Consider the following 25460-nt stretch of genomic DNA (forward strand, 5'->3'; position numbering starts at 1 on the left):
TTGAAAAATGAATATTAGATTATCATCCATCTACCCTTCCTAAAAATCACATTCCAAAATTCCTCAACTTCACATAACTTGAACAACAAATCTTAGAAAATCTTGTGGGGTTTATTAAAAAAAAAAAAAAAATTGTAGGATTTTAATTATATCCACCAACAATAAAAATCTTTTAGTAGAGGGTCAAACATTATTGCCCTCCAGTAGGATTGGCTAAAAGAATGGCACATAAGAAATATAATATTTGTCTTGTATGCAATGTGAAAGGGGAATCAACTTTTAACTTCACACACCTTTGTGCTTATTCTAGGTAAGTTTGGACATTGACAAAAGTAGAGATTGATAGAAGTGTTTTTGATTGACATTTGTGACATATGAAGAAAGACTTATTAAATATGTTTTAACCAATTTGTGGTTGTGGAATAATATGCAGGAACCAAAATCTTTTTAATGATTCATTATTGAAAAAATTTGTAGCATGGTAGAGGATTTTACTAAAATAAACATGGTTTGTCACTCTCAGGTGTTGAAAGTAGGAATTGATGATAACTTAAGCTATAAAATAATTAATTGATTGAGTTTTCCGGAATTTTTTTTGGCTTACCAATTGGTGTAAGCTTTGGGTTCCAAAATGCTTTTGCTTCGTAGATTATACTATAAACCATGGTTCACTTTGCAATGTCAAGTCTGATATAAAATGACATTCAAATTATGTACTTGCAATTAATATATTATGTACATTTCGCCAACATATTATAGACCTAATTGTCTATAAATGAATTGAATGTACATAATATGTTAACTACATGTACATAATATATTAATTGTAATATATATGTACATAATTTATTGATGAAAGTAGATAATATATTTGCACATAATTTGGATAAGATGTACCATGCGGCATGCGCATGGTGGATCCCTAATTTGGTACACAATATAACAATTGGATGATTTTGCATAGAAGTTTGCTTTTAGGCTAATTTTCATATCTTTTACTGGTTATTTTGTTCATCGTTTTGGATGTATAGATTAACATGCTTATTTGATTTTTTTTTTTTTTTTGGCCAAGTTTCTTGTGTTATTAACATGTTGATTCAATGAATGTTTTGAGATAATATAATATTATCTAGAATTTCACATGACTTAAGAATGTTATAGTGTGATTCCAGTGAAGGTTACAAAAAATAATTAAAATTAAATTTGAAAATTTCACATCCCTTAAAGCAAACAAACAAATTGATATTACCATATTCACATTCTTACAACTTTTTCTCATATTAATATATTTATGGTTTTGATATAAATATATTACTATGTAGCATGATGACACCTCTGTTATCCTTTTAATAGATGGTCATCATAGGATCATGAGTATAGAATACATACTACCTTGTAAATTTAAATGTTATTTTTTGTTATTATATTATAGTTATAGAGAAAATGATCAAATAGGTCTTTCAACTTTACACAAAAGTATAATTAGATCACTAAACTTATGAAAGTGCAATTAAACACTAATTAAAATCATTCAAATAGATTCATTTTTTACCAATATACAAGCCACCGTTGACTACCGTTGACCACCACTAAATGTCGCTGACCATCTTTAATTATGGTTGACCGTTGTCATTGAACCAGAACAAAATCAACTCCTAACGACAACGTCAATTGCCTTGTTTATGTGAAAAAATGTGACAATTGGTCGCATTCTCTAATTTCATCAAAGATGGTCTCGAAATTGTTCAAAATGTAACCAAAATTGATTAGAATGTTGTAGGAGTATCGTCGAAACCCTAATGACACATTATTATAAATTACTAATTGCTTTTGAGCTTCATTGCGTAAAACAACATGTTGATGGACTTCACTACAGGTCACTAGATTCAAGGTTAGGGTTGTTCTAAAACTAAAAAATTTGTGTGTATATTGATATGATGGAAAAAAAAATGAGCTTTATCTTTATTAAAAAGCTAAAAGTTATATATATATATAACCAAAGGAATTTCACCCTTTGCCCTAAAGGAAAATATAACATACACAATTATACCAAAACACACTTGGAGGTGATGCATGCCCAGCATTCATAATAATCCTTATCTGACTATTAATAGCCTGAAATGCAATATGATCTAATCCCACACTGCTTTTCTACACAATGAAAAAACATTGGATTCTATTGCTACCACAGTCAGAGACCTAGCCACCTCTGCATTATTCGTAAGCATCTGCTATAAGTAATGCAGATCAATGTATGTAAAGGCCCAACAAATCTGAGCAATTTCGCAAAATTTCATGCTGTGAAATCCTATTGTTAAAAAACTTAAAAAATAAAAACTGTCAATTGCATAGTATAGGTACTCTGATTCAATCTGGCATATGCTTCTATCACCCAATTTAAACATTGAAGCCTTCCATGCGAAGGCATTTGAGATGAGCCTCTATCCATTTCTTGCAAGCAGATTCACCGTGCTCCACTATGCATTCATCCCTTAACTTCTTAGTGTCGGGGCAAGCACAACATATCTTCTTTTTTGGCTTAGAAACAGGCCCAGTGGAAGTGGACGTTGCTGGGCTCTTGTCTTCTGGTGATTTTGGTAAAGCTATTGCACATGATGAGCTCTCTATTGGCAGTCCACCCATTGTGAAGATAGCCTGGATGATATATCGATATTTAATATGAAAATAAGAGCGATAGATGCCTAAACAAGTGAGGTTTTTCAAATAGAAGCACAACCATCAAATGTCAAAGTAACAAGCAAACATCTATAACAGTAAACAGAACAAGAATGTATTCATCTCTCGAGCAATCCTTATTGTTTACATTAACCAGAATCCAGACAGGGAAACCAAAAACACATATTTGAATGTATATACTTTTATCTTTCCAGCATCCGAATCTTATTTCTCTTTTGTGATATTCATATGACTTTTTGAAACTTCAATGCATTGTTGATAGTAACCAAAATGCACTTTCATTCAAAGGAACAATCAGCACTTATTCTGGACAGATTTGAGTAAAGATTGTCTTGAGATCGTTCGGATTTACTCAAAGGAGCCTTATGAGTAACCCAGCTAGAGAAAATAAGTGCCAGTGGTTAATCTGATTCTAGAACATCAAAACTCCTCATTGCCCGAGGATGAAATTAGATGCAAATGCAGTAGGTGTACATGGCGACAAATGGTTCTGAAAGGCAATCCAGATCCTATTACATCCATGAATTCATCTTTTGGCATTACAAAGATAAGTGAACTTCTTAAGAGAAACCGAACCTAACATTAATAAATCTACAACCACCAAAATATCACAAATCCACAATCCCTGGGGTGTGAGTGGTGGAAATCATTGAAAAGCACCCAACTTTCACCATTACTTCATCTATCAACAAAAAAGGATGAACCTAATAGAAAATAATTTAAACTTGCTTCAACTTCATCTTACAGAGACTACTACTTTGTCCACCTGTTCTACTAAGATTCATAGATATTCTAAAGAGAGTGGGTATACTATGTGCTTTTACAGCATTTTACTGACTATGATCTAAGCACTAATCTCAGCATCAAATGTTAATCCTTTCTTCCCAGCAAGAAAGTAACTAGAAAAATCAGGAATTGCACAGAACTACAATCATATTATTTGATTTTTTTGTCCTGTTTTAGTATATGAAACATTTAAACCATCAACAAAACCATCTTTTGCACCTCTGCTTTGAAATTCCATGCAATAAAGTAGGAGTTCAATAAGCAGGAAAAAAAAAAAAAAACAAACAAACAAATCATAACTTCAACAACACAAACAAAATTTTTTTTAAAAACAGTATTGCATCATAATTTCAACAAAAATACAATATCGCAATGCAATTTCGAGGAGGAAAAAAGAAAATCAAATCCGAAAAAAGGACAATTTCAGGTGAATTAATAGAATGGGAGATACTCCGACAATTAAAACAGAAGCAGTATGCACGAATAAGCCTTTACGCAATTCATGTACTTCAGATTTGAATAAAAATAAAAATACAATTAGAAAAGGACCCAAAAAAAAAAAACCTTCTTTGATGTTCTGCTTCGATCTTGCTGTTCTTGAGTTGATGGGTCGACTGCTAATACAGCGTACGAGCGAGGCGGAGAAAATTTTATAGTCAGAGGCTTTACATATTACAAGGTTTCTACTTTCTAGGGCCGACTAACCGACCTTTAGGCTTAAGTTTGAAATGTCAAATTCGCCCCAACATTTGTAATAGGTAAAAAAAAAAATATTTTTAATCTCTTAATTATTTTCTGTTTTAATTTTTAATTTTCATATATTATTATTATTATTATTATTATTATTATTATTATTATTATTATTATTATTATATATACTCATGATAAGGTTATTCCTCGATTATATTTATCATTGTCAGATTAAATATGGATTGAACCGAGTCGAGTTAAGTCAAAGCGAATAATAAAAATCTTAATATAGTCTGGCCACAACCTTTTTTTTAAAAGAAATTTAAGTTACAATTTATATTTATCAATTTATGTTTTTTTTTTTAAAAAAATTATATATCTATTAATGTATGTATTTATTTTTATTATAATAATTTACAAGTTAAAAGGTTATTTATTTACATATTTTTATTAGAGTTATTGTAATCTTTATAACTATAATCAATTTTAATTTATAATGTTATTTGAGTTAATACCAAAAATTGTCCTCGACTATAGTGGTTTTTCTCAATTTCGTCCTAAACGACTTTGGTGACCTAATATCGTCCCAGACTTTTGTGTTTCACTCAATTTAGTCCTCCATTTGTTATTCCGTCAAATTGGTGTTAAATTAAGGGACAATTCAGTAATGTCAATATTGATCTCTCTTTACTTTCAACTTGTGAAATGCGAAATTCTTCTTTCTTGTATGAATTACACCCAGATTTACTCCCGGACCTGCAAATCAAATTTAATAATTCGTAAAAAAAAAAGGATTTCGCAGTTCACATGTCTATGAGTAAAGAGATGTCAATATTAAAATTACTGAATTGTCTATTTATTTAACACCAAATGGATAGAATAACAAATGAGGGACTAAATTGAGCAAAAACACAAAAGACTGGGACTAAATTGAGCGAAACACAAAAGTTTGGGACGATATTAGGTCATCAAAGTCGTTTAGGACGAAATTGAGAAAAACCACTATAGTCGAGGACGATTTTGAGTATTAACTCAATGTTATTTTAATATAAGTAATAATTATTCTCATTATTGAAATAATTAATATTTTATAATAGATTTTTGTTATTTTTTTAGAAAATAAAATATCATTACAATTTGTATTTTTTAATTTAACTAAATATGAAAAAAATTATTTTCTACCATTCAACCAAATGCTAACAAAATTTTAAAAAAATCTTAGAAAAAAACCCTTTTTTCACAAATTGTTTTCCAGAAAAACATTTTTTGGGTATCATAACGGACCCTTAGCGCGATTATGTTTATATTACTCTAGGTGCACGAGTTACAGACTCAATGTGTATAAATTTCAAGCTTAAAGTGCATAAATTTAACTCTTAAGGTGCATAACTTTGATTCATTAGGAATATCGACTTCCATGCTCTAAGTGCATAAATTTGAAGCTTAAGGTGCATTATTTTTCAGTTTAAGGTGCATAAGTTCGAAACTTAAAGACTTAAGGTGCATCAGTTCAGTATGTACATCACTTCGAAACTTTTTTTTTTTTTTTCTTTTTTTTTTGTTGAAAACATCACTACGATAAGGTGCATCAATTCAGTACTTATGGTGCATAATTTCGACACTTAAAGGTGTATCATTTCAAAAGTTAAAGTGCATAAGCTCAAGACTTAAGGTGCATAAGTTCGAGACTTAGGTGCATCAATTCAGAGCTTAAGATACATAAGTTTGACACTTAAAGTGCATCAGTTCGAGACACTTAAGACCATTCACATCCATGTTGCCTGGAAGCACTTTTTTTTTCCTTCACTTCGGATCTCATCCCATTTTTCACCTGAGAGTAGGGATTGCAATTTCAATCCGACCCGTGGATATCCACCCGAATCCACCCCGCATGGATCGGGTTTTTTTGGGTGATGGTGGGTGGTGGGTCGGGGGTGGGTCTTAAAAAAGAAAACCCGCGGTGGGTCGGGTTGGATTCGGGTTCTATGTACAAGACCCGCCTAGAACCCCACCCGACCCACCATGTGTGTGTATATATATATAATAGTAAAATAAATACTAGTATGTAGTTATTTATAATAGTTTATATAACTCCGTGTATCTTTTTACTATTTTTTATATCAAAACTACTAAGTTTATTTTTAAAAATTAACAATTTAGTTATTATATTTAAATATTTCCATTATTTATGTTTTAGTATCACTAATGGATTTTATTTTTTTATTATGTGTAAATAATTTAAATATTATTTTTTGAAAAACATAATAAGATGATAAGGGGTGGGTACCCGTAGTGGGCACCCGCACCCGGTGGGGGTGGGGGTGGGTTCTGAAAAAGTCCACCCGATGCGGGTTGGAGGTGGGGGTGGGTGGAGAAAATATAAGGTGGGTCGGGTGATGGATGTAGCCCTCCCCGACCCACACCCGACCCATTGCCATCCCTACCTGAGAGACCCTTGGCACGTGAACCATCTCCAATATATATATATATATATATATATATATATATATATATATATATATATATATATATATATATATATATATATATATATATATATATCATTTAAATTCAATTCCTCAATAGTTTTCCAAGAACCAAACATACAAGTGTACAAGAAATTAACAGATTTCGATGGCATATAAAGGCATACCACTGTATGTCTGTATATCCTCAATCTGTTTGGGAAAATTTTATAAAAATGGCAGCACCATTTGCTAGAGGAAAATCAATGAACCTATTATTTCAATTAATTGGTATCTACAGTGTAAACAAATTGATATTCACATTTCACATCATCAAACAAAAATTAGAACTAATGTCTTTTCCGTGTAAGAATACTCTATCAAAATTGTTCTTCCCTTGCTGCTCAATATAGACACCAAAAAAAAAAAAAAAAAACAGAGCAAAGATTTGACTTTGCATAAAAGAAAAAAGAATCAAATTGATGTGTTGTTCCTCTTTCCAGCTCCAATTTTCCGATGCCGCCTAGAACCAGACTTCCTTTCACCTCTTCCGCGCCTGGGGCTTTTCCTAACTGAAGATTTCACAGCCACTGCCGACCTATCACGAACCAAAGCTGGTGGAGGATGAGAATGAATTCTTACAGTTGCCTCTTGAGCCTTTTGCTCCAGTACATCTCTATGATATGCCTGCAAAAGTTTGAATGCAGAGACTGAAATTTCAGAAAGATTGCACTGGAATGAAAGTAGACACAAATTCACTTCTGAAACATATAGCTCCAAGGACAGCATAGAAAGTAACTTAATTGCAGTCAAGAGAACTCAACAGACATGTTCTACTCCTTGATCAAGTTTACAGGACCAACAACCTCATTGTCTATAAATGGTTCTTAGATTCAAAACAAGTTCAACCAGAACACAGAGAAGTCATTTGGTTAAGGGGGATAGGAGGATCCGGTATATCAATCTAAGCAATAGTCAACTGTTTGGAACAGAGTTGAAGGTCAGGATTGCCTCTCTTAGGCAAGAAACCGAGGAGATGCAATCCCATCTGCTAGGGGATAAAAATTAACCAATTTCTCCCTCCCCCAACCTACCTCTAGATCACTTAACCCCACCCTTTGAGATTTGTTGTTTTATACTCCGTATAAATTTTATTACTTTCATTTCCCATTACTTCTCTAGACCAGAACGGGCTTAACAATCCAATCCCATTTGTAATCACATCTTATAATCGTCCTCAATTCTGGGCTGACAAACCTCCATTTTGGGATAGAAAGAAAAAAAAAAAAATTACCTGTAGCACAAAATTTCGCCTTTCACAATCCAAAAACATATTGACTGTCCAGTTTGTTTTTGCCATCACTTTATCCCTTACAATGGAAAAGCTCAACTGGTCCCGGGAGGTAAATCTATCAACCTCATTGAACCATAAACAGGTAAAGAGATTTGTAATAGGAATATGCTCCCTAATGATTACACATCCTTCAGGAACATCTGCAGAATTTGGATAAGGGAAGAGTAAGTTTTGAGACACAAATAAACTGAAAAATAAAAAACAAAAGAGGGACCTACCACTTGTTATAGGAAGCTTAGCCTCAGAATATCGCGTTAAACCCTCCCGTTTATAAACATTGATCTGGTAATCAATGGATTCGTTATTGTACTTTCCTGCAGCTTTATTAGCTTCAGCTTCTTCAAATACATCAAAGCGTCTATAATGCCTTGAAATAGCAAAAGTAGCATTCTCTCTCCACAAAAACCTGAGCATCAAATGAAACAAAAAATTATTAAAAGCAAATGCTTTGGAACAAAAAGAAGAGGGGGCTGGGGGAATGAATCTGAAAAGTTCCAGATTCAGCCTTCTGTAAGTACTGCAGGACGGAGAATCCAAGAATGTGATAATGTGATATGCATGAAACTTTACAGTAAAAGCTTAAACAAAATACTGTGTAAATTGAAAACAATATTACTAAAATTTTAAAAAATTATAGATGCCCTAACCAGCACACAGGAGCTCTACCAAACCAAAAGAACACTCTTCGGCACATATAAAAGATGAAAGGCAAATGAGTTAAAGAGCTGACATGCCTCTCAAGAATTTGGTATGGATCCACCACAAGCTGAAGCTTTCCATCAATCCAAATCGAGTAGCGGACATTTGGAAAGAGCCTATGAAGTAAAAGTTTTGGTACCTGCAACACACAAATGCTCTGTCATATGCAATTCAAAGTCCATAAATGCTTATCTTTGTCCATTCAGTTGATTTTATAACTTAATACATTCTGTGCTGAGCATCCCCTGAAACTTTGGATCGCCACCTTTTCTTTGCCTAAGCTTTTTCCAGTCAGATATGACACAAGATCCTTTTATTCAAAGAAGTTCACTTCAGTTGGCTTACAAAGAAAACTAGACTCAAATTGGCCTTCAGATAACTTTTTCTCACTGTTGTTACTATAAGGGGGTATTTGGTTCACAGGATATCAGGTTACCTTAGGAAACGTAGATCTATGGGAATGTCAGATTTCTAGGAAGTAGGAACATGCTCAAATTGTATTTGGTTAAGATTGGAGGTATCAAATATTAACATGTTAATATATATATTCATTTGTCTGTGATTTTTAAAATTATTAAAATAAAAAATTTATACAAAAAATGAAAGAATAAAATAATGTCTCCACCTGGAGACAAAGAGTGAGAGAGGTGGAGACAAATGGAGATGCACAGTTTTTTGTTTTGTTTTGTTTTTTTTTTTTTTTTTTTTTTTTTTTTTTTTTTGGGTAGAGAATGAGGGCAAAAAAGGAAAAAAAAAAAAATAGCTACAATGCAAGGTAATTTTAAATAACCTTAGAAAACCAAGGGAATCATATCCCCTAAAGAGAAGGGAAAAAGTTGGTGTGGCATTCCCTTGGAATATCAAATAACATGAGCCAAACACTTGTTAATTGTTGTGTAATCTTCCAATGCAACATTACCTTGATAATCTCATATTACTCGTCTCATATTACTTGTTATAATCTAAGGTTAGGCCAAGGTCACTCAATTGGGCTATAATGCACATGGGCCAAACCACACTAAATGACTGAATCCAATCAATTAGCTACTCTAACCCATGACCTTATAAACTCATATGTTCTCTCTTATTTTTTCAATGGGGACTCTTAACATTACTTAAACCAAACACCCCCTTAAATTTGTTGCTTCTTGTGGTTTCTAATATAAAGGTTATACAGTATTCGCTCACTCTGGACATTCTACTGACAAGACCTTTCATAAAAGATACAGAGATGAAATACATGGTAGCATCTTGCTAGACCATCAATGTTGACCCTAAGGCTACCCTAGTTACAGTTTTGTAGCTCTTTCGCTGCAGTGTCATCCCCATGTATTGTTCACTATTATGTTTTAGCTTGAAAAAAAAAACAATTACATACAAAACACTAAATATTACAGGGTTTCAATAGAAATACATCAACAACAAAAGAACAGTCACTGGATCTCAGGATTGCTATTCATCTAATAGCATGTGAACAGTAATATCATTGAGCATTAAATGATTTTTGACTTTGGCACAAGAAAAAAATGTGCAGAGGAAAAGTAATTGTGTGCTTCTTCAAGGTGATTAGAGTCTTAGACAAAAATGCTATAGTAACAAATTTGAACAGTCAAGACCAATACGATTTGTGTTGTCAATTAAACTATGAAACAACAATTGTTCTAATATGATTAACTGATAGAGACCCAAAGCCAAAACATATGCTCACTGTAAAAGGATAAGGTGTCCATTAAAAAGAACCACATTTTCTTTCCCTATGAAATTCAAATGCTCCAGGTATAATCACATCTTGCATACTCTTTTCACACCAGTAGCTTTCTTGAAAAGTGATTCAAAATAAAGCAAAAAGATAGCAACAAGGTATTTTTCAAAAGAAGTTATCTATTTAAGATCCATTCTGTAACCTATCCTTAAACAAAATTCATTGGCAAATTGTCTTTAAAAAGCAGTATACGTGCCAGGCTGCCAAACTTAGCATTTTGAAATACATTGAAGGAAGAAAGAAATATATGAAATAAGTGGACAAACCTTCCCATTGCGTCTTGCATCAGTGTAAGGCACATTGCGAACTAGAATTATCCTCCACAATCCAATCCTATTGTTGCGGTCTAAATGACTAGAATTCCTCAAAGATGCTTCTGTCTCTTCATCAACAAACATGTAGAAGGGAATGGTTTTTCTTGCAATGTAACTGACATTCCTTGGTTGTTGAATCACATCATAGTTTCCTGTGGACAGTTTATGCCAGCACGTATAAGCAAAAAGCAAAGAAGTAAACCATTCCTCCTGTGTTTAAGTCATGTCAGGCATCTTATGCTTCACATAAGTACCAAAACACCATTTGACTAGAGTAAAACAGAAGTGAAAACTTCAATTACTATTTACTGCTGCTTAATAACTGTAACAAGATCTTTACAAAAATATACTGTTCAATAAGTGATCGAGCAAGATTATTAGACCTACTCTATCATCTAGTGGCAGAGGACACCTAAAAAACTAGGAAAGAATTTCCTCTTGGAATACAAATATAGCATGACATTGAAAATTTTGACCTTTGCCAAAAATGAAATCATGACAAAAGTAATATAAGGTAGAACATTATGCGTTGTAGAGCATCACTTTTTTATTTGTTTACATTTTGGTTTTCATATACCACTCCATTAGTCCATTTAGCATTTTAGGTGTTCATTACACCATCAATTCTGAAATACCATAAACAATTCTACAATGAAACTCTCAAGAACATCTTCTGATCAACAATACCAAATATGGCCGATGCAACAATAACTTCATGGAACTCCTCCATCTCCCTTAGATCAGAAGCATCAATATCAAACCCAGTTTGATCTCCAGGTTTACATCCTTTGACAAATCTAACAAAAAATAAATAAATAAATAAATACAGAAACATATTTTGCAATTATGGAAAACAATCTTGAGAATATCAATTTATAATGAGAAGAAGGGTGCATCTTTTACCCACAGTGTACCGTCATTGATTCTTTTATGTCAAAAGAATCATTCCTCTGCATCAAAGAAGGATACCCACCGAAGTCTGAACCTCCATGAGGCTCACTCTTTGTAGGATTTATTTCATGAAAATAAGTTAGATGTTGAAGCACAGATGATGGTGAAGGAGCTCTAGGCATTCTAGCTATAGCCTGGTCCACTGGGAGATAGCATACAGGGCATGCTGAAAGAGAGAGAGAAGAAGAAGAAGAAGAAGAAGTGAAGAAACTATTAGTCACATTTTCATTCAGTGCATGATGCCAAAAATGAAAAAGGGGATACAAAATTTAGAATCTAATATTTGTATGTATCAATGCCATTGCAGCGTCATTTACAGCAAACTTCTAGGTAAAACTTACGGCGTGGTCCAATCCGCTTCCTCTCACCAGGTGGAGGAGGAGGAAATGCAAAATTTCTGCATGGATGAGTCATAACAGCAGTAGAGCCAATAGAAAGCATTGTGACAGATGCATTGGAATAAGGCATCTGGCTCTTATTTTCAGCACAGGTCACAGCCTTTCTGGTCAACAGTGAAGATACATAATATGTTTGACTCCAAAACCTTTCTTCGAAGTCTAAATGCGAACTTCTTCCCAATACATCCTCTGTAGCAATACATCATGCACAGCTTATATGAATCAATTGCATAACCATTAAGAAAAGAGATAATAAATTAATGCTACAAATGCGCCTTACAATAACTAACTGTTGAATCAAGTAATAAGGAAATGAAAAGGAAAGAAAAGATAGTAATTATAGTAAGAATTCAAACCTTTATTAACTGTTAAGAATCCTGTCGTAAAAACCAAAAGTGCAAATGTAATCAAAATTACCATCCCCACTTGTCTTCGAAGTACAAATCTGCCAATGTAGGGAAGAAACCTCTCCTTCTCCCGGGAACCAGAAAGTGACATCTTTGAAGGCTTCCGCAAAACAAATGCATGTTGAGAATGCAACATCCCATTTTGTGCCTGTGGCAATGATCCATAGCTCCCAGTACGAACACCCAATGATCCCCCAGTCATTGTACATCCGACCACAATATATCACCCTTCATTTTGTTCTTCCTTAAAATACCCCTTCATTCACTAAAGCCCACAAGTTTTCACGATCCTAAAATATTCCCAAGTCCAAACTATCCACTAGCAAACAGTATCTCAAACAAAGTACCACCAAGTCAATGCTTAAACTTGAAACAGCACTTCAAATTACCATTTTAAAATTTGATTGTATGCTATCCAATGGTTCTCAATGGAGGAAAAGTTTCAAAAAAGATTTAACCGTACACTCTTCACCTCGTGCTCTAAAACATAAAGGACCATAGCTGAGATTTAATACACCAACATTCTCTCAAAATCGCGATCTCAATGTGAAGTGACTAAATACGAAACTGAATCACCAATTGAAACCGCATTCAAAAAATCGAAACTCGCTTCAATAATGCACAATCTAAGCTACAAACACAAGGCACTCTGGATTTCAGCAGTCTAATGCACTATATTCCCATCGAATGAAAAACTCAGGCATCAAGGCAAAGCTCAGCAGGTTTCATCAGCAAATCTAATACAAACTCCGAAGCCAACTCCGAATCTGGGCCCAAACAGATCAAGCCCCGGAAAATCAAAACACAAGCAAAAGAGGAAAATTGAATCACCTGTATTACAAACTGATTAGTGAGCAATCTGAGAGAAAGCTATTTTGAAGATTTTACAGGAATCCTTCGGATAGTGTGGCAGCCAGCGGTTTCTTCGTCTCAAAAGGGAAATCCTTCGGATAGTGTTTGCTTCCTAATTCGGGCACTGTTTGCACTTCGCTCCTAATTGGTGCACTGTTTGCACTTCGCTCCCTGGGCTTTTCCATTTTTCTGTTTTGGCATACAATATAGTAATTTCCTTTCCTCGGGACCCAACTCCCCGTCACTCCACCTGGAGTTCCCGGAGGGAGAAAATTGAGAGGGAAATAGGGGCTTTAAAACATTCTCTACCAGGCCTAAAAGTTGCAAACTATATCAGACCAACACATTATAGAAGCCAAATAATCCATTTGGGCCCAAGTTTAATGACCTTTTTTTACAGTAACAGTTTATTCATTAAATCATCGGATAAAACATAGTTCAAAAATAAAGTTGGAATAAAATACCACTCAATAGAATTAGGCGAAGAAACGACTTCCCTAGCCACAATGTAGGAGGGAAAGTTCGCTAATCTCTTAACAAAAATCAAATCTCACGTCAACGAGATCACTAGAAGTTTCTTTAATATCGGTAATAATAGCCCCAAACTGACTCTTCTAGGAGTTAGCTAGCCAAAGGGTTAGTCACCCACCGCGAGTCAGTCTAGATATCCACCATGTCAATCTCCAGACTTTTCAATCAGCTAAGGACTTCCCTAATACACATAGCTTCGACTTCCTTTCGCCCTGAGAAAATCCCATCGCTATCACGGATCACCCATCCAAAGACCATGCGCCTGCCCTCAAACATCAGTAATCAACTTTCTAGTTTGAACAAAGGAACTACAAAATGCAATTACGTATGAGCCAACGATGTCCTTTCTATCGTCACTGATAAAACTACTAAACTACATTCCGATACATAATTGCCTGTGGGTTAAATATGACCGTAGTCCATTATTTCATCCTGATTAATTATACAAATATAACGAAATTGTCTGTGGGCTAAATTTAATCATATTACATACAATTAATCACAAATGATATGTCCAAAACTTTATGTGATCAAAAGATAATCAAGTCACAGAAGCATTCCAATAACTTAGACAATAAACCAAACGTCTAAGTCCATAAAAGGGTTTCAACGTTTGTGGCAAATTATCGATATAGTTGCACATAACTAAAGCCACCTTGACTCTGTCTAGTTTCTCTTCCACCCAAGTTAGAGTTCTCATCGACCTTTCCTATGTGAAATGGTATCCTCAAAATGGAAGTCCCTAAGTTTGCTATGCATCATGTAAACCTGCTAGCAAGTAATATGGATGTGGGTGAACACACCTTTTGCCTTCAGCGACCAGCATATCGTTGAAGTCCCCATCACCACCCATGACATATTGCTAGCATTTGCCAAACCTTTCAATAGTTGCCACGAATCACATCTACGTGCCCGTTCGGGAAAGTTGTAGAAGTCAGTGAATCTCCAACCTCGGAGGACTATGCTATGTGTTATTTTAGCGTCAATATGATTGTGGGAATAACCCATGATATACAGCACCACATCATCCTTTCACATTAATGGCAAACATCCACTATTTCCTACACTCGCCACCACAAACATTTCTTTAAAACCAATTATTACTCTAATATTCTCCATCTTCCTTGCATCACACCTTGTTTCTATAAAAACGCAACAGCCCACCTTATTAATTCAGGTCCACCAAAGCCTAAATTGTCGTATGGTTGCCAAGCCCATGACAATTCCGCAAAGTAAACTCATTGATCCATACATGCCTATCCAGCAAGTCTTCCATTCATCAATTTTTCTTGCCTAGTATTTTCCACGTCCATTGGTTAATTCTCATTGGATTTGGATCCACCACAGCCTGAAACTACATTGGATTGTTGGTGACCGCAGTTCACTACCTCCACCCCACCACTCATACCCTTGCTACAGTCACCTTTATTATGCTAACTCCCTATTAGTCAGAAGAATAGCATGCTCAATGACAAAATTACATGTTAGTCATCTTTACTAAACAATGAAATAACAAAAATTTAAATAGATAATTAATCGTATCATTAACCAAATAAAAGTCAATGATGTGATCAGACAAAATGAAAATAACAGGACTAAATGTAACAATGACACAATAATCGATAATTAAAAGTGAAATTTGCTCATTTCAATTCTAAAGTAGCATTTAAAGATATGAGAATTGTTGAAATTGAAACCTAAACTTTATAGGGAATGTTTGGTTCCGCTTTACAAATCGAATTACATTGATTTTTTTTAATGATATTGACCCTATTACAATGTAGTATATGTTCATACATACTTTCGAACCTGAAGTTGAAGGGCCACAACTATGCCGCTCGATCACAAGACTTTTGGCATCGAATTACATTGATATGCATTTGTCTTCACAATTAATTGGATTTTTATAGACAAAGATATATGCCATGTATCGATAACTTATATGATCTGGCGCAAAACATGTGGTCACATACCAATGATGTATGCTCTAGTGCATTGTAGAAATGGGAATTGTTCTGCATCATTTCCTTCACTCAATTAATGAGCAAATTAATGCTTTATTCTAATCTTTCAACTACTACAACTATTCTAGCCGGCCTATCAATTTAATTTAGAGATGATGCCTTTGGTTTTGCCATAATGTTGCTTTCTCTTCATTTCCGTGTCATCATCATCAAGAAGTTGGCCCAGCAATGTGAATTGCATTTTCCTTATTGTGGGAACCTTAGGATATACTTCGAAGTTACATTTGTTTATATTTTTTTTATTCAATCATTAATTAGTTTTTTTTTTTTTTTTTTTTTTTTTTTGACAATTCCTTGGTCCGGATCATTAAATCTTCAACTTGTGATCAAACAAAAATAATATGATAATGATTTTAGGGTTGTACCTAGTTGGGTGAAAATCAAATTTAAAAATAGTATGAAAAAGGAGTTAATTCCATCATTAGTCCATTGTCTTTGGTGGCAATTTCAAATTTAGTTTCAGACTATTATCATTTAACATTCATATTTTTTGGACACTTTTAGTCATTCTCATGACTTTTCATATTTTTAGTAAAGGCACTTTTGTCCCTTCATACTTTTCTATGGGTATTTTTCCTATTTCAACAGGTTTAATTGATTTATGATTTTACTAAAAATCGGTTGAAAAATATGATTACTAAAAAGCAGAAGTTACGTAAAGTTCTAAACCAATTAAACCGGTTGAAACTGAAAAAATAACAAAAGAAAAATATGAAAAGACAAAAATACTTTTACTAAAAATATGAAAAGTCCCGAAAAGGACTAAAAGTGTCTAAAAATTAATAATTTGGGATATTAAATGACAAAAATGATAGTCTGAGACTAAATTTGAAATTGTCACAAAAAACAAGAAATCCCTGATGGAATTAACTCGTAAAAAAACTTGACTTGCTTTGTTAATTCTAATCAATTTATTTTCCTTTTTAAGAATTAGTTACGTAATTGCATGTGTTATTTCCAAATTAAATGACCAATTATGAGGGTTACAAGTAGATTTTAAATAAAATATTAATGTCAGTTTAATGCTATTAATTTTACTGTCCTCTATAAATACTTGTTTTGGACATAATATCTTTAGCTCTGTTTGGCAAACCTAGCTGAAAAGCTATAAGCTAGAAGCTGAAAGTTGAAAATGAGCTGAAAGTTGAAAAACTATAAGTTCGGAGCTGAAAACTGAAGAGCTGTTAAGCTAGCTGTTATGATTGAAAGTGTTTGGTAAAATTAGCTTTTTGATAAGTTGATAAATGTAAAAAGACTAAAAAGGACAGCTTCATAAAATTTAAATTAGTTTGTTTACATATTAAAATTTAACATTTTGTCTTTTAAAAAAATAACATTTGAAAATAAAACTATTAACATAATCATGATCTAGCCTCTCATAATGAAGTAGCAATATTGTTGTAAATCTCATAATAACAATAATAATAATAATAATAATAATAATAATAATAATAATAATAATAATAATAATAATAAGAAAAATATTTGCGGTGAAAGTTGCAGATAAAGGAGAAGAGAAAATGATTCTAATTGGGAAGGGTAAATTATGTTATTTCTTTAAAATAACAAGGATAAAGATGAAAAAAAAATTAGGAAGCTAGGAGCTTATTTTGAAACGCTACCTAAGGTGGCGTTCCAAAATAAGCTCTTATTTTGAGAACATTACCAAACATAGCTTATAGCTTATTAGTAGCTTAAAATAAGCTATAAGCTCCTAAATAAACTCTGCCAAACATGACCTTTGTAGTTTTTTTTTTTTTTTTTTTTTTTTTTGAAAGTTACTGGCTCTATTACATTGTAGTATCTGTTCATATACTTTCTCAACCTACTGAAACACAAAGAACCAATAACGCCTCCACTGAGGCTCGAACTCATAATCTTCTAAATGGAAGTCCAACCCGGGTACCTTTGTAGTTAGTTTTTGAACAACCTAAAACCAATGGTTTTATTTTATCTAAAAAATTTCATTTTTTCCTTGAAGAAATTCTACTACTTCAACTTAAATTTATGAAGTTCTCACTTTGTTTTAGTTCGTCAAAAAAATTATATTTGAGTGATCAAATATACTGTTGTAATTTATTTTATAATGTGATACTAACGCTATAACGTTCCTAACACCATTGATAAGTAACAAATTGATTTTAAGGAGAATGTGTGATACACACAGCTTGATTTTTTGTTTAGAATTATTTTTATAAGAAATTCAAATACCGTTATTGTATTTTTTAAAATATTTTTATCGACTTATCTCTTCCACGGACTTAACCTAGTTGGTTCGTTGTCGGACTAAAGTCATAACCAGAGGTCGTGTGTGGTTCAAATTATATTGAAAATATGTATGAGAAAAAGACTCATGAATGATGGAGGGTCATGAGAATCTGACCGGTGGATCGACTTCGGGTAAAATTAGAATCACCTAAAAATAATAATAATAGGAAAATGAACCTGAACAAAATAATACTCCGTAATTTACTAAATATATAGAGCAAGCGTGTTGATAACAAATTATAAATTATATGTTGTTTTCTAATGAACCCTGGTTAAAAGCCAAAAAAAATTTTACGAAAATTATTGTTCTCGTAGTTTTAATTTTCTCTAGGTATTTCTCACTTCTTGAGAGTAAGAATGTAAGATTGCGATGTTCCACAAGAAATTCCAGAAACATTATGCTATAAAATATTGGCTAGATTAGGGTTTTGATAAGAACTAAAAGAAAGATTTGATGGTTGAAGATTAATTAGGTAAAGGTGGGTGCTTTTCATGATTAAATAATAATATCTCGTAATGGTGTCATTTTAATACTGCATCTATCTCTATATTTTATTCATTAAATCTCAGTTTCTGAGCAGTATTCTCTCACATTGGAAAAAAGTTTTGCTTCTGATTCTGATACCGGAATTGGAAATTGGGAATCCTTCACGTATACGGCCGCATGCTGGTAATGGGTCCGAAGCTAAGCTGAATTTACCATTTTGCCTCTGGGTTTTCATGAAAGAGCTTTGAGGATGAGAATGAGCCACGTTGCATGCGATGGAATAGGAGAGGGAATGAACAGGATGGAGATAAAAAAGAAGCCCACTAGGGTTTCTGAAAATAAAATCTTCTTCACAGTGTTACTGCGACCAATACTAATGTAAGTATTGTTTATACATACAGGCATACACAAGTATATGAGGGGTCCGTGTTTTCTGTGGGATTGGAAAAAAGATTTTTTTTTTTTTAAGTTAATGCCATATGAGGTTATGTATAGTGATTTTTATAGGTTAATCTTGAACTTTCAAATTGATCACTATACCGAGTGAGAAGACCTCAGATGGTATTCGTGAGGCTGCGGTGCATCCTCGTAATAAAAGCAGTGTTTTATTTTTTTATTTTTATTTTTATTTTTTGAAAAAGTTGAAGTATTGTTGTGTGGTTCTTGTTCTTTTGTTTGCTCTGGCTGAAATAGGAGCAGCTGAGCTCCTTCTCCTGTGTAGGAGATACTCTGATATTGCTATAACTGCTCTCTCTCTCTCTCTCTCTCTCTCTCTCTCTCTCTTTATAAACTCATATGAATGTGATCAAGAGCATTACAGTTCAGTGGTTCATTGGTTTTTTTTGACTGTGGGGTTATTTCTGTTTTCTTGAGAGATGAGATTAGCGTGTTCTCATTCTTGTTGCTTTCACAAGGTCGCTAGTGATCTTATGGGTTTTGTGAGATGATGGGATTGGGTGGTTTCTGATGTTAAAGCTATTTTCTTTATTAGACATCGCTATGTTGCAAGTGAAGGAATGTTTTAGGAGTCTGAAAATTCCCCAATTTCTTGATTGTGTGAGTGTGCATTGGGTTTCTTGCAATTACACGTAGATAGGAATGGAGGGTTCATCTGAGTCTGGTTGGCAGAGGTCTGACAGTTCCAGAGGGCTGAATTCCTCGCCCTTCGGTGATAGAAATCTGAGATTGCTTCATGGAAGCTCTATAAGGTCATCTAGTAATGCATCACTTGATTCTGGGTTTATACCAGCAAGAAAGGGAAGGGAGAGAGTTCTGTTACCTCAAACAAATCGACTTAGTGCCCATACTGGGTTTTCTGAGGATGGGCAAGCGCCTGGTAGAGTTGGCAGTGGCTTAGATGGTAGGGAGGTTAGTTTGAGAAAGTGGTTGGACAATCCAGAAAGAACAGTTGATGCACTTGAATGTTTGCACATATTCACCCAAATTGTAGAAATTGTTAATATGGCACATTCTCAGGGAATTGTTGTTCATAATGTACGGCCCTCGTGCTTTGTTATGTCCTCATTCAACCGTGTTGCTTTTATTGAATCCGCGTCCTGCTCCAATTCCACTTCGGATTCACTTGAAGATGGATTAAACAGCCAAACCGCACAGTGTAAGGGCCGTGAATCTGTACAAGAAGGAAGGCAGTTGCTTACTCAAAGATTGCAACCTGGGAGGAATCCTACTAATCCTTCTCCCATAGTGTCTGAAACCATTTGCCAACAGCAACAATCAGGCCATGCTATGCCTTGTTCTGATGGCAAGAATCAGCAGACGGAGGAGGCGGAGGAGGAGAAGAAGAAGCATCCATTCCCCATGAAACAGATATTGCTTTTGGAAACTAATTGGTACACTAGTCCTGAAGAGGTAGCTGGTGCTCCAAGTTCTTGTGCTTCAGACGTTTATCGACTAGGAGTCCTCCTCTTTGAGGTTAGTAGCTAATAGACTGAATTCGGTCTGGTCTACATATTGTTTCTTAGCCTCATAGATGAGTGTTTCATTTTTGAGCAGCTATTCTGCACATTCAGTTCACAAGAAGAAAAAAGTACTACTATGTCTAGTCTGAGACATCGAGTGCTCCCACCTCAGTTGCTTTTGAAGTGGCCCAAAGAAGCTTCATTTTGCTTGTGGTTACTGCACCCTGAGCCCAGTAGTAGGCCAAATTTGGGGTGAGCCTCTTTTTGCCTCTTGTGATCTTAATATGCAGTTCCTTGAATTGTTTATTGCCGCATGTTTCTTACTCAATGCCTTGCATATCGTCTTATCCACTCTAAATTGTGTTATATTTTTTGGTCAGTTCTTACTAGAGTTTGTTGGTAAGTAGTGTCATTTGTTGCAATGCAATCTTCTATTCTGATTTTTACCGTATATTTTTAGTTATAGGAGACTAAATTGCCAGGTGAAGTGATGTCTTCTTCTGGCAAACTTCAGTGAATTGCTTGTTTGCCTATTGTGCATTACTGCTGTCATGATGATTCAAACAGTAATTGGAAGGCTAATGCCCACTAAAAATTTAGCCTTTTCTTCTCAGATAATATGGGACAAAATGGATTTGCTATGTGACCATGATCCGTGAATTTTGAATTGGAATTACATTGAAAGGGATCTTAAGAGATTCTATTGCATGCAATTTTTTTACCATGAACTTTTAATTCCACCCATGCCTTCATATTTACATTCTCACACTCTCTTTACCAATAATAACAGTGAGTTGTTACAAAGTGAGTTCCTTAATAATCCAAGAGAAAATTTTGAAGACCGGGAAGCAGCAATAGAGCTTAGAGAAAAAATAGATGAGCAGGAACTGTTGCTGGAGTTCCTTTTGCTGACGCAACAGAGAAAAGAAGAGGCCGCAGATAATTTGAATGAGACGATATCTTTTCTCTCTTCTGATATAGAAGAAGTTACAAATATGCAGACTGCCCTGAGGAAAAAGGGAGGATCTAACATGGAAGTAGGCAAAGATCCAGCCTCAAACAGGACTAATAAGAATGATAACGATGATTCTGGGAACTCTGGATCTAGAAAGCGATCCAGGCCAGGCATTTGTACTTGCAATTTGGAAGAGTCTGGTGACCATCCAGATAAGTATCAGATATCCAAGACAGCTGTTGAAAATCAAGGGAGCTTTCTCTCAAAAAGTTCCCGATTGATGAAAAATTTCAAGAAATTAGAGTCAGCTTATTACTTGATGAGACGCAGAGCAGTAAAACCTACAGATAAACCATCGAATAGACATTCTCAAATAAGTAGTGATGGCAAGGGTTCTATTGTAGCTACTGAAAGAAGTTCTGTCAGTAATTTGTCATCAAAACCCAACTCCGATAAGGAGACACCAAGTGGATGGATCAATTCATTCTTGGAGGGCTTGTGCAAGTATCTCTCTTTTAGTAAGTTAGAAGTGAAGGCAGACTTGAAGCAAGGGGATCTTCTAAATTCTTCAAATCTTGTATGTGCTCTCAGCTTTGACCGTGATGGTGAATTTTTTGCAAGTGCTGGTGTAAATAGGAAGATTAAGATTTTTGAATACAATTCAATCTTAAATGAAGATCATGATATTCATTATCCTGTTGTCGAAATGGCTAGTAGATCAAAGCTGAGCAGTATTTGTTGGAATAGTTATATTAAAAGCCAAATTGCTTCAAGTAACTTTGAAGGTGTAGTGCAGGTAGGTCAGATTCCTATGTGTCATGTTTACTTTTCCCCGTTGAAATTACACAAAAATGAATTTGTCTATAATCTATTTTCCAGGTTTGGGATGTCTCAAGAAGCCAACTTTTCATGGAAATGAGAGAGCATGAGAGGAGGGTTTGGTCTGTGGACTTCTCGGTAGCAGATCCAACTATGTTGGCCAGCGGCAGTGATGACGGTTCTGTTAAACTTTGGAACATCAATCAGGCAATTCTACTTTTGAAACTAAACGTACTACAGTTACTAGATATTGTTACAGTATAGAGTGAATTCTCAAATTGTAGTGAGTTATTTTTCTTGTTTGCATTGCTTTTGCAGGGTGTTAGTGTTGGAACCATCACAACAAAAGCAAATGTATGCTGTGTTCAATTTCCTTTTGATTCTGGCCATTCTCTTGCATTTGGATCAGCAGATCACAGGATATATTACTATGATCTACGGAATACTAAAATGCCTTTATGCACTCTAATTGGGCACAACAAGACGGTGAGCTATGTCAAGTTTATTGATTCAACAACACTTGTCTCTGCATCAACCGATAACACGATAAAGCTTTGGGATTTGTCAATGTGCTCATCTCGGATTCTTGATTGCCCTCTTCAGTCATATACTGGACATATGAATGTAAAGGTATTTTTTTTCCACCCACCCATAATTTTCTAGATTTTTGTAGCCATTGGTTTCTAATTCAAGTCCTCCACAATCCAATACGGAGTACTAGTTAGTTAAGCAAAATGGAGAAAATTGGGTTTTTCGAGACAAAATTTGCTAAAACCATATTATAACTTGTAACACATACTACTTACGCTTAATATTCCCTGTGATTCTATCCTACATTCTAGTCTAGTAAACATAATTGGCAACTCCAGATTATGAGAAGAGAAAAAGGATCTTGTTATGACACCTATATGAATTGTTAATCTAAAACCACTGAAATTGTGTTTTATATTTATCAAGTACCAATGTGTCATCTCATGTGTTTTCTATTAATTAATTTATTATTTGTTGCAAAACACTGAGGTATCTGTTTCTTCGCAAATTATATCGTGCACCGCGGTGCATGATCGATCATGCACTGCGCATCAAAACGACGTCGTTTTGTTTAATGAAAAGAAACAGAATCTTCGCAAAAAATAACTATGTTCTTCAGTTTCATTTTGTATACACTGTAGTTTCAATTCAACACAACTACAGTTTCATTTCGATATAACTACAGTTTCATTCAATATTTATACACTCAAATATGTGAAAATGTTATTTAATTTTATTTTATATACACTATAGTTTCATTAAAACACAACTACATGATCATTTCAATATAATTACAGCTTCATTGTACAATATACACTCAAATATGTGAAATGTTATTCAATTTCATTTTATATATACTGTAGTTTCATTTCACCACAACTACAGTATCATTTTGATATAACTGCAGTTTCATTTGATAATATAAAAATAATACGTGAGACAGTGTCGGTTTAGACACACTGTAGTGTCACTCCGTTATAACTGCAGAAACGGCGCCGTTTTGACATGCAGTGCATAATCGATTATGCACCGCGGTGCACGATATAACGACTGCTGTTTCTTTTCGTCCTACAATATTTGTCTTCTTATGCCACTTATAACGATCCATTACCAGTTAAAGTAAGATATGTTTGAAATATGCTTCAATGCTAATGAGGGGAATTCCTTGTTTCAGAACTTTGTTGGCCTGTCCGTATCTGAAGGTTTCATTGCAACTGGATCAGAAACAAATGAGGTATCATTTTTAGTCTATACATTGTTTTATTACACTATCAAATACTTAAATCTTGTTAGAAAGTCGTTCAATGATATGCTTCTTCTATGATACGTGGTACAGGTTTTCATATACCACAAAGCATTTCCAATGCCCGCATTTGTATCCAACAAGTTTACAAGCACAGACCCGCTTTCTGGGGACGTGGTGGAGGATGCTGCGCAATTTATCTCGTCTGTTTGCTGGCATGGTAAGTCATCCACCTTAGTTGCTGCAAATTCAATGGGTAATATCAAGCTCTTGGAGATGGTTTAGATCTCTGGAGGCTTAAAAAAAAAAAAAAAACCAAGTAAATGACTGCAACCAAAGGTATTGTGGCACCTGAGGTCAAATATAGTAGGAACTGTAGGCTACAGCAACACCAAAAAGGAAAAAAATTGTGATTAAAAAAAAAAAAAACTGATTTTTGTAAGTAGTTAATAGCGGAAACAACTAAATTGGGGTACGAGAGTTAACTTTTGATGAAATGTATTATAGATAACAGTTAGGAGAGGGTGAAGATGAAAAATATGCAGTTTTGTGGCCAAGACAAACAGATTATTGTTGCCTATATTCTTCTTATATTTGGTACTATTGTACTAAGATCAGTTGAACTGCCTCAAGATGACTTTTATTTGTATTGAGATTAGTTCAACTGACTCCAAGATGTCAGAAATTTGTTGAAGGTAACCAAACATTTATATACACCGTACATGCCATAATTTTTGCCAAAATGATATCCAAATCCTCCCAGATACAAATTGCAATCTTCAATATTTCACGTCGACTTGCCTGAATAATCTATCTAATTTCTTATCACAAGTATTCCCATGTTGAGGTGGCTTTCTCGTACTCTCGTAGGCTGTATAAAAAAAAAAACTGAAAACAAAGATAACAACAAAAAATAAAATTTAAAAAAAAAAGAAAAAAAGTCAAATAAGTCCCTAAACTTTATCTAAAAAATCAATTAGTCTTTTAAACTTTTAAAAAGTACAATTACACCATTTAACATGTTAAGGCAATGAAGTCCAAAAATGGGTAAATGAGAGTTCCAACGTCAAAATTATCATCTCTGCCAACAATTCGGCAGCTGGCGCCTTTTGAGATGAGAAGGTGACTAGGTTGCCTTTCCCGGCGGAAGTCTCTGAGATGAGAAGGCGACCAACTAGTCGCCTTCTCTGATAGACGGCGACCGGCGATGGTTTGGTCGCCGGAGATAATAAAATTGATGTTGGAACTCTAATGACTCGTAATAGCAAGTCATTTATTGATTATTGGACTTCATTGTCTCAATATAAA

The 25460-nt window shown here is 34.3% G+C and overlaps 2 protein-coding genes and 1 long non-coding RNA gene across 4 annotated transcripts; 1 reads left to right on the forward strand and 2 right to left on the reverse strand.

Annotated features, from left to right (window-relative positions):
* Positions 1–3110: 3110 nt before the first annotated feature.
* On the reverse strand, positions 3111–4197 carry LOC109187271. Its single transcript, XR_002055260.1, has 2 exons — positions 4048–4197; positions 3111–3379 (listed from the first exon to the last, which is right to left on the reverse strand). It is a non-coding gene; the product is annotated as an uncharacterized LOC109187271 (long non-coding RNA).
* A 2689-nt stretch (positions 4198–6886) lies between these two features.
* Positions 6887–13542, reverse strand: LOC109188334. The gene is made up of 9 exons (XM_019338965.1): positions 12473–13542; positions 12060–12305; positions 11671–11884; positions 11455–11564; positions 10720–10919; positions 8727–8830; positions 8211–8398; positions 7933–8132; positions 6887–7325 (listed from the first exon to the last, which is right to left on the reverse strand). Exons 1-9 carry the CDS (start codon positions 12723–12725, stop codon positions 7113–7115), a joined length of 1728 nt encoding a protein of 575 aa, XP_019194510.1. The 5' UTR covers positions 12726–13542; the 3' UTR covers positions 6887–7112.
* Positions 13543–18767: 5225 nt separating this feature from the next.
* Positions 18768–24865, forward strand: LOC109188394 (protein SPA1-RELATED 4-like). Of its 2 annotated transcripts, none has more exons than XM_019339047.1 (7): positions 18768–20617; positions 20699–20856; positions 21395–22355; positions 22439–22609; positions 22697–23008; positions 24084–24143; positions 24246–24865. In XM_019339047.1, the coding sequence occupies exons 1-7, from the start codon at positions 19784–19786 to the stop codon at positions 24435–24437; spliced, it is 2688 nt and encodes an 895-aa protein (XP_019194592.1). In that variant the 5' UTR covers positions 18768–19783; the 3' UTR covers positions 24438–24865. The 2 variants fall into 2 exon arrangements, with proteins under 2 accessions (XP_019194592.1, XP_019194591.1); XM_019339046.1 differs by having other exon boundaries at positions 19561–20617; positions 22439–22585.
* The last annotated feature ends 595 nt before the right edge of the window (positions 24866–25460 follow it).

Source organism: Ipomoea nil, unplaced genomic scaffold (genome assembly GCF_001879475.1).
Source record: "Ipomoea nil cultivar Tokyo-kokei standard unplaced genomic scaffold, Asagao_1.1 scaffold1421, whole genome shotgun sequence".
NCBI lineage: Eukaryota > Viridiplantae > Streptophyta > Magnoliopsida > Solanales > Convolvulaceae > Ipomoea > Ipomoea nil.

Bases quoted from the DNA above. Each gene is read 5' to 3' on its own strand.
- LOC109188334 (XM_019338965.1), bottom strand. From the start codon at position 12,725: ATGACTGGGGGATCATTGGGTGTTCGTACTGGGAGCTATGGATCATTG. The intron at 8,399-8,726 runs GCATGTCAGCTC...TTTGATGCTCAG, and splicing joins CCATACCAAATTCTTGAGAG to GTTTTTGTGGAGAGAGAATG. The intron at 7,326-7,932 runs GTAATTTTTTTT...AAACTTTTGCAG, and splicing joins GGCGAAATTTTGTGCTACAG to GCATATCATAGAGATGTACT.
- LOC109188394 (XM_019339047.1), top strand. From the start codon at position 19,784: ATGGAGGGTTCATCTGAGTCTGGTTGGCAGAGGTCTGACAGTTCCAGA. The intron at 20,618-20,698 runs GTTAGTAGCTAA...ATTTTTGAGCAG, and splicing joins TAGGAGTCCTCCTCTTTGAG to CTATTCTGCACATTCAGTTC. The intron at 23,009-24,083 runs GTATTTTTTTTC...TCCTTGTTTCAG, and splicing joins CTGGACATATGAATGTAAAG to AACTTTGTTGGCCTGTCCGT.